The sequence below is a fragment of the Primulina eburnea genome, chromosome 6, assembly GCF_022965805.1.
Source record: "Primulina eburnea isolate SZY01 chromosome 6, ASM2296580v1, whole genome shotgun sequence".
Lineage (NCBI taxonomy): Eukaryota > Viridiplantae > Streptophyta > Magnoliopsida > Lamiales > Gesneriaceae > Primulina > Primulina eburnea.
In genome coordinates this window covers 33,730,550-33,746,123 of record NC_133106.1, presented here as the reverse complement: position 1 = coordinate 33,746,123, position 15,574 = coordinate 33,730,550, and the positions used below count along the sequence as shown (strand labels likewise).

The 15,574-nt window shown below is 35.7% G+C and overlaps 3 protein-coding genes across 4 annotated transcripts; 2 read left to right on the top strand and 1 right to left on the bottom strand.

Moving 5' to 3' along the window:
- On the top strand, positions 1–1,809 carry LOC140834518 (UDP-glucosyl transferase 73B2-like). Its single transcript, XM_073199453.1, has one exon. It carries the CDS (start codon positions 129–131, stop codon positions 1,653–1,655), a length of 1,527 nt encoding a protein of 508 aa, XP_073055554.1. The 5' UTR covers positions 1–128; the 3' UTR covers positions 1,656–1,809.
- Positions 1,810–7,007: 5,198 nt separating this feature from the next.
- LOC140834515 (cell division cycle 20.2, cofactor of APC complex-like) lies at positions 7,008–10,803 on the top strand. The gene is made up of 5 exons (XM_073199450.1): positions 7,008–7,287; positions 7,958–8,227; positions 8,334–8,603; positions 8,890–9,471; positions 9,704–10,803. Exons 1-5 carry the CDS (start codon positions 7,180–7,182, stop codon positions 9,842–9,844), a joined length of 1,371 nt encoding a protein of 456 aa, XP_073055551.1. The 5' UTR covers positions 7,008–7,179; the 3' UTR covers positions 9,845–10,803.
- Positions 10,500–14,340, bottom strand: LOC140834516 (MOB kinase activator-like 1A). Of its 2 annotated transcripts, XM_073199451.1 has the most exons (7): positions 14,197–14,340; positions 13,403–13,451; positions 12,609–12,717; positions 11,991–12,084; positions 11,432–11,565; positions 10,928–11,091; positions 10,500–10,851 (listed from the first exon to the last, which is right to left on the bottom strand). In XM_073199451.1, exons 1-7 carry the CDS (start codon positions 14,217–14,219, stop codon positions 10,780–10,782), a joined length of 645 nt encoding a protein of 214 aa, XP_073055552.1. In that variant the 5' UTR covers positions 14,220–14,340; the 3' UTR covers positions 10,500–10,779. The 2 variants fall into 2 exon arrangements, with proteins under 2 accessions (XP_073055552.1, XP_073055553.1); XM_073199452.1 differs by lacking the exon at positions 13,403–13,451 and having other exon boundaries at positions 14,197–14,327.
- Positions 14,341–15,574: the final 1,234 nt, after the last annotated feature.

The window sequence follows — 15,574 nt, the reverse complement described above, 5'->3', positions numbered from 1 at the left end:
TCCACTCACTCGTCAAAGCTTCGAAACCTAAGCAAAAACTTTACTTACACGAGTCGTCTTCTTTGTCCTGCTTTCTTTGCTCCTACATATATCAAGCGCTGCTACTGGAGGAATATCTCTCTCTTTCCATGGGAGCTACTGATATTTTGGTGCTGCCTTTTTTTGGGCAGGGCCATCTCAACCCCTCGGTGGAGCTCTGCAAGCGCCTCGCTTCTTGTAGCGAATCTAAAGTCATCTTGATTATTCCTTCCCTTCTTTCTTCCTCCGTTCCTTTGACCCTCCACAAAAATAATCCCTCCATTGAAGTGCTCCAGATCGATGTGTCGCACTCACAACCACCACCTCTGCATCCGCCAGGAAGTGACGGGGCTAGAATCGCCAACGGTCGAGATCCAGTTCCAGATCCCGAGCACGGCAATCGGATGATGGGAAAGGGGATCGAGGGTTTTCTTGCCGAGAGATATAAAAGGGTTACGGGTCCGACCAGACCCAGTTGCGTGGTGATGGACCTGATGATGAGCTGGAGCAAGGAGATTTTTCTGAGGGAGAGTATACCCATCGTCTCGTTCTTTTCTTGCGGCGCTGCTTCCACTGCAATGGAGTACGCTGCGTGGAAAGCCCAAGCGCACGACATGAGACCGGGTGAGACCCGGGTGCTCACCGGGTTGCCCGATAGCGTGGTGCTTGAATATTCGGACACCAAAAGGCGGAGTCTCGGAGGCCCGCCACCTGAAGAGCTCATACACGGCGAGAATGGTCCGGACTTTGGCATACGTGACCCGGGTCAGGCTCCTCGTTGGTTGGAAGATGGAGATGATTCCGCAGCTTTGCTTCTCAACACATGTCATGAACTGGAAGGTCCGTTTCTCAACTACATATCGAATCAAGTGAACAAGCCGGTGTTCGGGGTCGGTCCGTTGCTACCGGACACATACTGGAAATCAATCGGCACAGTGTTTCACGACCGGGATAGTAGATCGAACCGGAAATCAAACTATACCGAGGATGAAGTTACCCAATGGTTGGACTCAAAGCCAAGTAAATCAGTCATTTACATATCATTTGGCAGTGAAGTTGGACCTGATATTGAGGAATATGGGCAATTAGCAGATGCATTGGGAGATTCGAAATGGCCATTTATATGGGTGATCCAGCCGGGTTCGGGTAAACCGAAACTACCTCCATCGGTATTTGGTGAGAAACATGATTCAAATGAGAAGGATGAAGGCTTCTATCCTGAAGGATTGGATGAAAAGGTTGGAAACAGAGGGATAGTAATAAAGGGTTGGGCACCTCAGTTACTGATATTGAGTCATCCGTCCACTGGTGGATTTTTATCACATTGTGGGTGGAATTCAACTGTGGAGGCGACTGGGCGAGGGGTTCCGATCTTGGCCTGGCCAATTCGGGGCGACCAGTATTATAATGCAAAATTTGTGGTGGATTATTTGAAGACAGGAATCATGGTTGCAACTGGTGAAAATCTAACAAAGATGGTGAAAAAGAGTGATATAATTCAAGGGATTGATAGCCTGATGGATGACAAGGAAATCCATAAACGAGCTGTCAAAATAGAAGGCACGTTTGAGAGTGGCTTCCCATCGAGTTCCACTGATTCCATAAAGGAATTGATCGAGTTTGTAAACAACATTTAGGTGGCATGTTCTATGGTATATGTAATAAGATTCCTATTGAGTTTCACCTCGTACATGAGGAGAATACCTGTGTGTTACTAATTTCCTTTTCTATGTATGGTGGTCAGTTATGGTATGTCTGCTATTGACGTAATAACAGATATGTTTAGAATTTTATGCTTGTGCTCAGAAAAATCTCTCTCTCTCACTCAATGAAATTTTCAAAGAGAAAATAAAGTCCAGCAAACCACTGAATTTGAGTCCATTTCGCATGTGGTTGGCGCGGATAATGACTCGACTGAGTCAAGATTCGGCACAATAGCAGATGAGATGGCAAAGTCTGACGGCACCAATTACCCGCTCTGGCAAGTCTTGTGTTGTATTGGCCTGAAGGGCAACGAGTTGTAAGGTATTTCATGAGCTATGTATATGATGAATCAACCCAATTTTAAGCCTAACTGGAAATCTATAGAATTGATACAAGTGAAAGCGCTCGACGTCGAAACTTAAAAACGCAAGGCCTTGTTTCTTTGCATCTTTTATGAATATAATATTTTGTTAACGACTGAATGTTCCAAGTTCCAACGATGCAAATTTTGAAACTAAACATGACACGCCAAACTAAGAACGGGCAACCACCGTTATTTGGTAGATCCTTGGGGGATTTATCGAGAACAATATGTGTAATGGAAATGAGTTTGTGTTTTTTTTTTTTTTTTTTTTGATCATTTGACATGTAATATATAATTAAATATCATAATTTGTTGATTTAGTAATATATAATTATTAAATAATTAATGATGTTGAAATAACAAAATTTGATCATATGAACTCCGTGTGATTTGAATTTGGAGATGACAGTAAAAAACCCAAAGAAGTATAAGTTTCGTGTTTTTTAATTTTGACAAATTTAATCTTTTGAATTATCCAAATAGATATAGCAATGTAGAAAATATTAAAAAAAAATTATATTATGTTATGATATATTATAATATTAAAAAATAAAATTTCGTGTCAAATTTCACCTACACACTCAGACTGAAGACGAGCAAGAAACAAATAAAGAATAATGTTTCGATTTTCTCTTTGATTTTTTTATTTATCTGTTTATCCAATTGATGACTCGACTTCAATTTTGAAATCGTGTACACGAAGTTTTCGATTTGAAATATAAATTTCATATTTCTGGTGATGTTTGAAATTCGTCGGTTTCTAAAATAAATATGAGAATTTGTTAAATCATACCAAAATGAAAATATTGTTGGAAATTGTATGATTTTAATGAAAAATAGAAAATTGTAGTTGGGTTATTATTTGGAATTATTCTTAATTTATTATAAAAATGATTTTAATCATTGAATTGAAACTGATCAGTTGTTTTTTAGTTGCTATTAATTTTTATTATATATTCAGAGTTTACGAAGTATATATTATCTTTTGATATGAAGTATTTGTAGTTTAGTGGATGTTTTGACATAACATATTATTTGAAGTTAATTGTTGATGATGTAATTGATGCTTAGATCATGAATTAATGAAGATTTATAATTGAGTTGTATATTTCGTTGAATTAATTGTTGTTGAGCTATTTGATGTCGTATATTGATATTGTTATGATTGTGTTGATACGATGACAATGATCTGATAATTATTGTCGAGTAATTTAGATACATCTTGTGGGGACCCGAACGTTAATCAAGTTCTTAATCATCATTGGGACTAATTAATCAGTTATAAAACATGGTCTAAATTTTTTTAAAATACAAAGCGGAAACGTAATGTAATTTACTCAAATTACATATTAAACATGAACATATAAATCTTGTGTTATCTACAAGAATTCAACTAGGTTCAACTACATCTCAGTGCTGAATCTTCTCTCATTCTCTTCTTGACCCTGATCCAGCCCCACCTGTTGTCATGCACACATACAAAACAAGACAACAGCCGGATAACTCCGGTGAGAATGAATCCCAGTATAAACAATGTATACAGGCAATCATATAAAAACATATATAAAAGCATATAACAAATATTCATAACAGGTATCAAATCAGAAACATAAATCAATATCAAACAATGAATCACATTCAGACTCAAACTCGACTCAAACAACGCGTCGTCTCAGACTCGACTCAATTCTAACCTAGGGATCCCGATGTTTGGATATAGATAATTATATCGAATCTCAGTCGATAGGAATGAATCAATCCCTAAACGGCATCGATATAATTCATATATCAATGTCTGGGCGAATCAGCCGCAAAATTGACGAATCAGTCAAGAATTAGGCGAATCAGCCAATAACCAGACGAATCAGCCTGTATTTAAGCGAATCAGCTTAAGTTTAGACGAATCAGTCAATAACCAGACGAATCAGCCGGTGATTAAGCGAATCAGCTTAAGTTTAGACGAATCAGTCAATAACCAGACGAATCAGCCGGTGACTAGGCGAATCAGCTTAAGTTTAGACGAATCAGTCAATAACCAGACGAATCAGCCGGTGCTTAAGCGAATCAGCTTAAGTTTAGACGAATCAGTCAATAACCAGACGAATCAGCCGGTGACTAGGCGAATCAGCCAATGACTCAACGACTCAGTAATCAATACATGCAGCGGCTATAAATCAATAGACAACAAACATCAATCTCATCAATTACAAGAATCAATGTAATAAACTAAGTATGTGATTTAGGCAAACTCGAGTCAAACCTTCCTCGAGTTGTGCAATCCCAACACAACATTAATTTATACCTTTCTTTCTGATATTCTGGCTCTGTCGAAGTCTCGAACTCCAAGCCTGTCAATACTCAGTCTGACAATAACAATATCGAGGGTACGGTATCAATACACCACTCAATTAATACCGGATATAATCAGAATTTAATCAAATTCTGTTTCAATACATAACGACATAATCTCAATATATCCAGCCATATTATATCAGTCAGATATCATTTCTAACATCTTATAATCAATAACAATTCAATTCGGATATCAATTCAACTCCGAAATTCATAACAATTTCATATGGTATATGTTCCTCAGTCCGGTTTCAATTATACGATGTCTAACATACCAAGAACATCATATATGAATCATATCAGATTCTGACAATACCATAATTTGAAGACACATCAAAACGCAGCAAAACTTACGTCCAGTTATAGCCTACGTCGATAGGAACACAGTACCGAAGTCGGATTCAAAATCGGACGGGCGGATTTCTCACAAACCTCGGATTCAATTCTTTTCCCGAACCTTTCTCGATTCTCCCCTTTCTGATTCTGAAGAATTCGTGCATGTATATATATATACATGGACATGCAGCAAGGCAAATGGCAAACCCCGCATGCAACACGTCTCGCGCTCGGGCGGTAAGAAAGTACCGCTCGAGCGCGGCACTTTCTGTTCGGATGCATGGCCTATTATCCATTGGCACTCGGGCGGTAGTTTTCTACCGCTCAGGCGCCACACTTTCTGTCTGAAATCCCAACTTATGGTGCATTGGCGCTCGGGCGGTCTCTTTCTACCGCTCGGGCGCCACGAGTTCTGTACAAAATTCTTGTTTGTCTTGCACCGACGCTCGGCTTTTCCATGTGAGCTCCTACAACCTTAATTCTGCCCTTTAATCAACGTCTTATTACAATCATTAAGTCTCGGGCATTACACATCTTAAGCCTCGAGATCGAATAAATAGACATATTTTATATATATTAATTATCAGGTACTTGTTGGTACTAGTTGACGTACAAAAATTTATTGTTATGGTTTAGTATTGATGAATATTATTGTGTTGAACAATAATAAATAACTGAGAATTGGTGATTTGATATTAAGCGTGTTGATTATTGTTGATGTTGTTGGTTACCGGTTATTGGGTAATGATATTGTTGTTTATCGCGGTATTAGAGAAGCTACAAGTTGCATTAACAGGGGAACGACGTATCGTTGTAGTAGGGGAGTGATGGTGTGGGATATTATTGGTTATGATATCAGCCATTGTCAGAAACAACGAATAAAGTATTACTGTTATGATTTCAGTTATATTTTATGTTGTTAATATAACTGTTATATATTATAACGATGTATATTGTGTATGCTCACTCTTCGGAGGCTGTTTCTGTTAGACATATTATATAACTAGTGCTGAGATATGATAGAGATGGAAAAATAGGTGTGTCTAGTGAAAGAAATCGTGTAGTTGATAGTGGATAGAGACAATACATTTTATTATCGTATTCAAGTTGTGTGTTGTGTAATTACTATATTGTCTCTAACATACTACCGTAAATATTGTGTTGATTGCATTATTTTATCGTATATACATTATGTTATTATGTAATGGAAAGAAAAAAATTATGCTTATTACGTCACATATTGTATGATTTGATGACAATATGATCTGTGTGTATCTGTGCATTTGACGTGTTTTTGATGATTTCTTGGCAACGATTGATTGTTCTTTGTTTGTATGTGTTTTTGTGCGATAGATGTGATGATGATTATCGTATTGTAATTGTTAAATGTTATGTTTAAGAGAGCCTGGGCTGATGAATTCATCGACGCCTCTTCCTGCAGGATAGGCACTTGCAGATCAACCTTTATTGTCTGGTAAGTTGAGTTTGACACGATTTAGTAATTATCTTCCGACGAGATTTGATAACACTGAAACTGAGAAGCGAGCGTATGAGTGGATTGAGAGGATAATGCAGATATTTGTTACTTCTCCTTGTGCTAGCTCTACATGGTTACGATTGGCTACATTACAGTTTTTGAGGAATGTACTGTTGTAATGGCAGACGACTGAAGTTGGATTGAGAGCCCATGGTCGTATTTTCGATTGATATGTTTTTCAATCTCGTTTCTTTGATAAGTATTTTTCTATAGCAGTCTGACAAAATAATAAAGAATTTTAAAAGTTGAGACAATGTAGTATGTTTGTTGCTGAGTATAAGTCTCAGTATTCTGCTTTGTTGAAATACAGGTCACATCAAGGACGATTATCAGAGTCAATTAGGTTGTCATTGTGATCGCATGAACAATCATTTAAATTTCAGTTATTCATCCTCTTCTGAAAAACATCGATTTAATTCACGATATCTTAAAAGTGGTGGGGGTAATATCATAAATAAAAATTAATTAATTAATTAATTTAATATAAATAAACGGACGTATATTTTACAAAAATTAGATTTGTACCTTTTTTTAAAAAAAATATCAAATTGGAATAGCTCAAAAAAGATACAAACAAAATTGTGGGTTTGGGCTCTGAAGCGGGTCATGAGATATTCTCAAGCCCGAATCCGAATTCCGAACAATAAATAGATAGCCGTTACTATTGCTTGCCAAACTATTTTCCGAACCACATCTTGATCATCTACGAAGGCCTTCTCAATCTCTTCTTCTCTATTTTTATCTCGCAGAAAACCCAAAACTCTCTTTTTCGCTTGTTCTTGGTTGTTTTAGGGCTGTAACATAATTTTTTACGTGATTTAATTATTTCTTAGGAGAAACATTGTTACTAGCCTTTGGGTTTGAGGTTATGTGGGCTGTTTCTGAATCTTGTTTGATGGATGTAGGAAGAAGAATTAAGGGATCGAGAATCCCTCTCTCAGATCAAATGCTTCAAAAGTTAAATTCCCGCGAAAATGTAGGGCCTTGCCTTTTCTAATTTTTTACGTGTTTGAATTGTGTTTCTTTTCATAGATTTGGTTTCTTGACTTTGTTGTTTTCTATTGCTGTGATGGGTTTCCTGAATTTGGGTGCATTTGATCTTTTATTTTCTGTCTTGAAATTTTATCGATTTTCTATGGTAATGGTCTATTTTAGTGTTCTTTACCCTTGAGTTTATTTCTCAAAATTTCGTAAATTAATAAATTAGAGTATTTACCTTTATTCCTAGTTCATATATCTGCTTTGAAATGTGCAGAAAAATACATTTTACTTGCCCTTTTGGTTAAGTTGTTTTATGACTTTTAAATGCTTCCACAGCTTTGCTAATTCTTGGCTTGTTATAGAATTTTGCTTTATGTTTACCTTTCTTTTCAAAGGAGAGTTTCACGGTTATAAGATGCTCTTGTATGGGGTGAAGGGAAAATAAAAAATATATTAGCAGAAATGATATATATGCATTTGCTTAAAGTTTATTTGGAACAGAACAAGAAAACTTTACCTCTATTTTCTGGATTTTATAATGTATTATTAGTAGGCTATAATCTGCATAGGATTGAATAATAAACCGATATTTCAATGTATAAACTGGCATTAATAATAATAATGCTGTGAGAACTCAACCTGAATTCCCTTTTCTCAAATGGCAGTTGGATAGATTCATCCCGAATAGATCAGCTATCGATTTTGATTTTGCTCGTTGCATGCTCACCAGTAAAAAAATTGAAAAGGAAAACACCGATCCATGTTCACCATCCAAAGAAGTTTACAGGAAGCATCTTGCAGAGATTTTGAATGTGAATAGAACAAGAATCCTTGCTTACAGGAATAAGGCACCGCCATTTTCAAAGAATATTCACAGGTCATCCTCACCTATCCAAGAAAAAAAATTAGTTAAGCGAAGAAGACATATTTCTCAGGTGAAAAATTCCCCTATTAAGTTTCGCTTTTATGCTTTCTTGGTCTGTTTTATCTGTTATTTTCCAGTGTTGCTGAATTTTTTAGTCCATTTTGTTCGATTAATAGTCCCCGGAAAGGATTTTGGATGCTCCTGGTATCATAGATGACTTCTATATGAACTTTCTAGATTGGAGTTGCAGCAATCTTGTTGCCATTGCCTTAGGAAATACAGTATATTTATGGGATCCAACGAATGGCTCTACTTCTGAACTTCTCTCTATTGATGATGATATTGGGCCGGTAACGAGTGTTAGATGGGCACCAGATGGGAGACACATTGCTGTTGGCTTTAATAATTCCCATGTCCAGCTGTGGGACTCGTTGGCTACTCGGCTAGTATGCTCTCTTCTTCATATTTTGCACTGTATTAATAATTTGTGTTCAGTTAAACTTAAATGTTTTCTATCTTCCTGTCAAACTTAGTGCTCTTAGGTTTTTTAGTTGTTTTGATGCAAACTATGTCAACTACTCGCTTCTTTTTTGTCTTTTCAAGTGATATTTATGGTAAACTATATGCAGTAAGCTAAACTAGTTTGTCTTTTGCTCCTTGCTGACTTGTCATTTTAGTTGTTTACTTGTTTCCAACTAATTCTTCTGTCATTTTTTTTCCATTTAAATATAGCTGAGAACCCTTCAAGGAGGACACCGGTTAAGGGTAGGTTCACTTGATTGGAACAATCACATCTTAACATCAGGAGGATTGGACTGTATGATCATCAACAACGATGTACGAATACGATCTCACAATATTGGAACTTATATGGGACACAACCGAGAGATTTGCGGTTTGAAATGGTGTTCCTCGGGCCTGCAATTAGCAAGTGGGGGGAATGACAATTTAGTATACATATGGAGCATTTCAATGGCCAACTCAAACTCTTCGAATCAATGGCTTCATTGCCTCGAGGACCACTCTTCTGCAGTCAAAGCTCTTTCTTGGTGCCCTTTTCAAAGCAACCTTCTTGCCTCAGGTGGGGGTGTAGGAGATCAGTGCATAAAGTTTTGGAACACAAATACTGGGACGTGCTTGAACTCGGTTAATGCAGGCTCACAGGTTTGTTCTTTGTTGTGGAACCCAAATGAACGCGAACTTTTGAGTGCTCATGGCTTTAGTGAACATCAGCTTACACTTTGGAAGTACTCCTCTATGGTTAAGATTGCAGAGCTTTATGGTCACACATCAAGAGTGCTAAGTATGGCTCAGGTACGAGTGGATCTTATACAAAATCTTTGTTGTCTGGGCTAAATCTAGTACGGGTTCTATTGACCCTTGAATTAAAATATGAATTTTTATCCCGTCTTATTGGTCATAGATCCTGCAATATTCCTGGATCCCTTCCTGTCTATATCCTGCAATATTCCTGGATCCCAGTTTTATTGGTCATAGATTGCTGACTTTTTTTCTCTTGGCCGTTTGTTGTCATTGTGTTTTACAGAGCCCAGATGGCTCAACCGTCGTGTCTGCTGCTGGTGATGAGACATTAAGACTCTGGAATGTTTTCGGGACACCACTGTCGAATAAGCCTAGAAATGCGAGTAAACCAGAGCCTTTTTCTAACGTACCCCGCATCAGATGAAAAAAATGGCATTTTGATGCGTGCAAAAATTTGCTTCAATTGAATTTATGGTGAGAATAATAAAGTATACATTTTTCCCGGAGGAACATTTTAGTTTTTTAGTGTAAAAAATTTGACTAGGGACGAATACATGGGAGTTAAGCACCTAAATTTAATTCACATGAATGGGAATGATGTAAAGTATGTTTGTGAAGTTGTACAAATCTGAAGAAGAAAGTCGATTCCTTTTCCTGATTTCATTTCTGCCCATGAAAAGCCGTACGAATATGTCTCTGTCAATATATGTATTTAAATGAACATGGTCTCTTGTCAATATGAAATTTTAAAAATCGTCTTTATATCTACACTTGGGATCTTACGAGGACTTGTATCAATAATAAAATATATGAGAAGCGGAAATACACAAAAACTCATATTAACTGGAAAACAAAAACAAAACAAGCAAAAAACAAAGATTTAAGTCTCTCACAAAAGAAATGGTGATTCAATACCTTTGTAATCGAAGACTGAGCGTCAGATTGAGGAGATTTTTTTTAAAAAATAATAAAATTCTGGTTAAGCCACAATGCTCTATTCTCGAAACATTATCTGACCATGAAAAATAGATCTGTTGGGTTTAGAATACTATATGCATGAGCTGACATGAAAGAGTGTGTTGAAACAAGCCACACAATGATTTTAGTCTCTAATACAGAGTTCATGGGTACATGAGAAAACAAGCAGCAAAATTCTCACATTTAAATGATACAATAGCTGCAAAAAATCCAACACTACTACGGTTTTTTTTCAACATTCCCACACAAATGTGACTCAAATCCATCATCATGTCTAGGAAGCCGTAGTACTAAGGTTGTTATGAGGTATGTAACAGTCAGCAAACACATATTTTCTCTCTATACATAAAGGTAAGTTCAAATAACAAGCACAAAACGTGTTCAATATGGAATAATGGATTCTATAAGTTCTTGAAGCGGGGCAAGTTCCTTCTTGTCAATCAGCACAAATTCCTGCATAACAAAAGTAAACTCGAGAACCAAGGAAAAGATTTCGATAAACAAGGTTTCACGGACTTGGAGAACTTACACATGTGAAGAGTATAAAATGTTTGAAACAGGTATTTAGATGGGCCTCCTCCTTGAGACTAACAATCTTTTGGAAATGAGAGTGATATATATGTGCATAGACACGGAATACGCGTTTGAATATGGTCTTCACGACATCCCAAAAATTTGAAGGAAATGGAGTCCCTACAGTAATTTCTTATAGTCAGATTCAGCACTGATAAAAACAAGAAGTGTGAATAAAAACAAGGAAAGCATAGAAAGAGATGGAATGAAATATGACAATCATCCATGAAGCATATGCAAACCAGCGTGGAAAAAAATCATTTGATGATGTTAATATGGAGAGATAAACGAGACTTTTTATCAATAAGAAAAGAAGAAAAAACAAAAGCATTATACTAGAGGGGTATATATCACCAGCACGTGAAAGGTAGGTTTAATGTTGGTTCTTTTTAGAGGATTGAAGGTCCAACTCATATTTGGGTAATAACTGTCGTAAGATATACTGAAACGTCATTAGTACCGAGCTTTTGAGGAAATATAGACTCATCATCTAATTGGGTTTCAATCCAGTCCATCAAATATTCGACATATTTAGGAGCAGAAACTTCAATAGGTTTCTTGATTTGCACGCCATCTGCCCATCTGTACTCATACCTGAATAAATATAACGAGCAGGTAAGTATCGTTCCCCTTTCATATAATTGATCACGTGAAATATAGAACTAAACTCAAAAAAGTTGGAGTTGAAACTAGATGTATGCTTGTTTTCATTTTCTTACCATTCCTGCTCCATTTTTTAAAACAAAACCAAACATTACGCTCTCATAAGCATTTAGTTCTGCTCCCATATATAATTATTTTTATACTAGATTTTAAACCAAATATACTATTTTTAAAATTATAAGATATTTTGCATTAAAAAATCAAACATATTCTCGAATGGTGAGATATTTCTAACCGAAAAAAATTCCTACAGACTGGTTTCTCCAAAAAGGAAAAGATCGGCAGTAATATTGATATGGCTGATGATGAAAAGGCTAGTGCTTAGCAATGAGTAACCAATAATAATCAAGACATACTTGGGACCGGCTGACATTGTAGGACATTTCTCTGGAGTACAGAACTCTGTGAGGGTGCCGTAAAGCAAATTCACCTGGTTGAAGAAATCTACGGCTGAAATTGAATATAAAGAATAATCAATCTTTTCATATTCAATCCTTAAACTGATGCTTTGGATGGGAAAATAAAAATGCCATCTTGTTAAGCAATGTGTCAGTTATGCATTTCAGCATGCCATTATAAAGACAAACCAAGAAATATTCGATGAGAAACTAATAATGGCAAAGAAAAACTTAAAACTGATAATCAAATAGTCTTCTCAATGAAGTAAGAGATTAATTAGGCTTAGATTAAGACCTGCTCATGTCAAAATCGAATATCGAGCATTGTCTCATATATTAAGCTAAAGTTTTGATCTTTGTTGACTAACCCGTGCACCGATTTTCTTCCCAAAATTCACAAAATCAATACTTCTATCCAATCAATATTTTCATGTGCATTTGCCATATGTTGAAACCAAACTAGGAAGAATGTAAATTCGAATGATGAACCCTTTAATCAACACACATATGAGACTAAATGCACATGCATATACACACACACACACACACACACACACACACAGAGAGAGAGGGTACTGTTGACGGCAAGCCATTCATTCATGTCCTCCCCAGGAGGTAGCCTCACAGCTTCTCTTAAGTTTCCACTGCCTAATGTGGCATCAATATGCTTTTTCAGCTGTGCACCCTGAAACATAAATATTATGATTTGATGATGCACTAGTATAATGTAACGGATGGAGAATATGGAGATAAAGACATCGGATGGCTAAAGTAACAAGAAAAGCTATGAAGCATATCGCGGATGCAAATCTCAACAGAAACAAGTTGTGGCAATAAAATATCACAGGCAAACAAAATGATGGTGGTGATAAATTAAACAGGTGAGATCAATCAAAATATGAAGGCAAAAGATGTGGAAAATGGAAAGAAAAAATAAAAGAATGTTTCCTATTTCCCACATGTAATTCCACAAAAAAATAAACAAGGAATAAATCAAGTTTCCTTCGAGCTAAAAAATAACAAGGAATATAACAAGAAAATAAACAAGGAATATATCAGGTTTCTTAGGATAAAAATTCCTAAGACGTGACTGAGTCACAAAACATAATCCATTTAAAGATGTATCGAATTTTAGAAGTTTAGGAAATCGAAATTCAAAGCTCTGAATTTCAGAAAGGTGTCGAATTTTGCTATTTATGCCAAGGAAAAAGCAGAAGCTGCTGAGAGGTAAAGGGTGTCGGAGAACTCATCCAGCAAGGTTCACAACAGTAAAGATTTGAGAAACAGAAAAGACAGACGAAAAACACTGTTAGGGGTGGGAGGACCACGTAAGTAAAGTTTAAACAGCAAAGAAAGTAAGCGACCCACACCTTACTCCCCGATGGAGTGCTTTTTTTAGGGCGGAATGTCCGTTGATTCCTGTCCGAAAATACCAAGCCAACCCTCGTAAATAAATTGACCACAATGGAGGGTAACAGTTAAATAGAAACGAAAACATTTGCACAAACTCCACGATAGGATTTGAGCTGGAGATCACAGAAATTACGTCTACAGAAATAATGGTTCCTTTATATTCAAACACAATTCAATTGCCACAGATGGAGTAACATTGTAAATGAACACCTTGCCAGTAAAAATAATCACCGTGATTTGCATATACAACAGAAGTTTAATTGGACTCAGAGGCATAGGTTCCTGGATCCTACCACTTAAACTTGAAACAACCCATGCTACCGTCAAATCATTTCCTTCACGATCAAGTATTTTGTGCCATGATACAAATTATTCTCAGGACAACAAAAACCCAAGGCAAAGCTATGGTGAATCAAATAAACTACCAAGTAAACCCCTTTCCCCTTTTACACGAGATCAGTCTTCATTAGTCATTACGCTCCTTACTTTCTAAAAAAAGATCATTCTTTGAAGCTGAAAAATCCTCTAACCATCCATTAAAAGAGCGGAAAACACGCTCTACACAATAAAAACCCGGATGTCCAGCATCGAGAAAATCAAAACACGACAGAGTTAACAACATCATCAAGAACAAAATGAATTCCAGCAAATAAAGGGCCGATCTGACACAAATAAAGCAATCATAGAACGATACACAATACCCAAATGCAACTCAAAAAAATACCCAGATGAAAAACATTCACGAAATTACCGGCCAAGGCCAAAGAGACTCATGGCTCCGGACACAGAGAGAAAAAGGAGAGTTAAATTGTTTACAGAACGGAATATTTGCTTGTGTGTTTGTGTATATATATACTAGTGTCGGAAAAAGCAGTCGAGCACTGACTTAGTGACTTGGCATCCAATAATAAACAAACCAGCGCCAGGTTGGGAGTAATAATAATCAATTAATAATAATTACAGGCTACAACTAATATCTATTTTAAGTTTTTTTTAATCTATAAAAAAATGCAAATACTTGTTTCTTATATATTTATTAAGCAAAAATTTGTGTAATATAGTTTCATGGGTCATATTTATGAGACGGATCTCTTATTTGGGTTATTCATGAAAAAATATTATTTTTTATGTTAAAAGTATTATTTTTTATTGTGAATATGAGTAAGGTTGACTCATCTAACATATTAAGATCCGTGAGACGGTCTCATATGAGACTCGCTCTACTTATTATATGTACCTCTCGTGTGCCCATGTATTTATATTATGTGAAACAAGTCGATATAATTTATGTAAACAATGAAAAATAATACTTTATTATAAAAAAAATAATATTTGGTCGATCGGATTTGAAATCTGTGTCACAGAAGATTTGTGCATATATGTGTCATAAAATAATATTGAAATTGAATTTAAAAAATCAAAATATATATTCACCTATACCACTAAAATATTCGAATCTTTATTTCTCATTTTAAAAATTTCAATGTTAGCTTCTTTTAAAGTATTTACGATTAGATTTAATTTGTTACTTTATCTATCTTTAATATTTTTTGTTATTTGAGATTATTATTTATCTTATTTTCAAAAGAAATAAATGTTAAAATAGAAATAAATCTCATATACTTTTTAGGTTGTTTGTTGCTGAGTGGTTAAATCCCAAAAGTAGGTCTCACGAATATTTATCTGTGAGGCAGATGAACCTTATTGATATTCACAATAAAAAATAATACTCTTAGCATAAAAAATAATATTTTTTCATGAATGACGCAAATAAAAAATCCATATCACAACCGTCTCACACAAATTTTTATCAAATCCCAATGAAATTTCCGATTATTTAGGCAATTTAAAATTTAACTATCAAAATCACATTGTAAATAATTTACAAAATATATATCTTTGACACAAAATTTTCGTAAGTCCAAGTGTGTGAGGTGTCGAAATGACAACGATTTTTTCATCTCTTCGACTTCTACTTGACACGATAGAATCTATGATAAGGTCGCTGGTTCTAACCTCACCAGATTTATACACCAAAGAAATGAAATTGTGACAAAAGAAACAACAACAGATGTATTAACAAATAACATAGAGATTCAATTATGATATTTCGAACAAAATTAAACTTA

Coding starts and splice junctions, on each gene's coding strand:
- LOC140834518 (XM_073199453.1), top strand. CDS start 129: ATGGGAGCTACTGATATTTTGGTGCTGCCTTTTTTTGGGCAGGGCCAT.
- LOC140834515 (XM_073199450.1), top strand. CDS start 7,180: ATGTGGGCTGTTTCTGAATCTTGTTTGATGGATGTAGGAAGAAGAATT. Junction 8,228..8,333: donor GAAGAAGACATATTTCTCAG/GTGAAAAATTCC, acceptor TTCGATTAATAG/TCCCCGGAAAGGATTTTGGA. Junction 8,604..8,889: donor ACTCGTTGGCTACTCGGCTA/GTATGCTCTCTT, acceptor ATTTAAATATAG/CTGAGAACCCTTCAAGGAGG.
- LOC140834516 (XM_073199451.1), bottom strand. CDS start 14,219: ATGAGTCTCTTTGGCCTTGGCCG. Junction 11,566..11,990: donor ACAATGTCAGCCGGTCCCAA/GTATGTCTTGAT, acceptor ATATTTATTCAG/GTATGAGTACAGATGGGCAG. Junction 11,092..11,431: donor TATATTTCCTCAAAAGCTCG/GTACTAATGACG, acceptor AAATTACTGTAG/GGACTCCATTTCCTTCAAAT.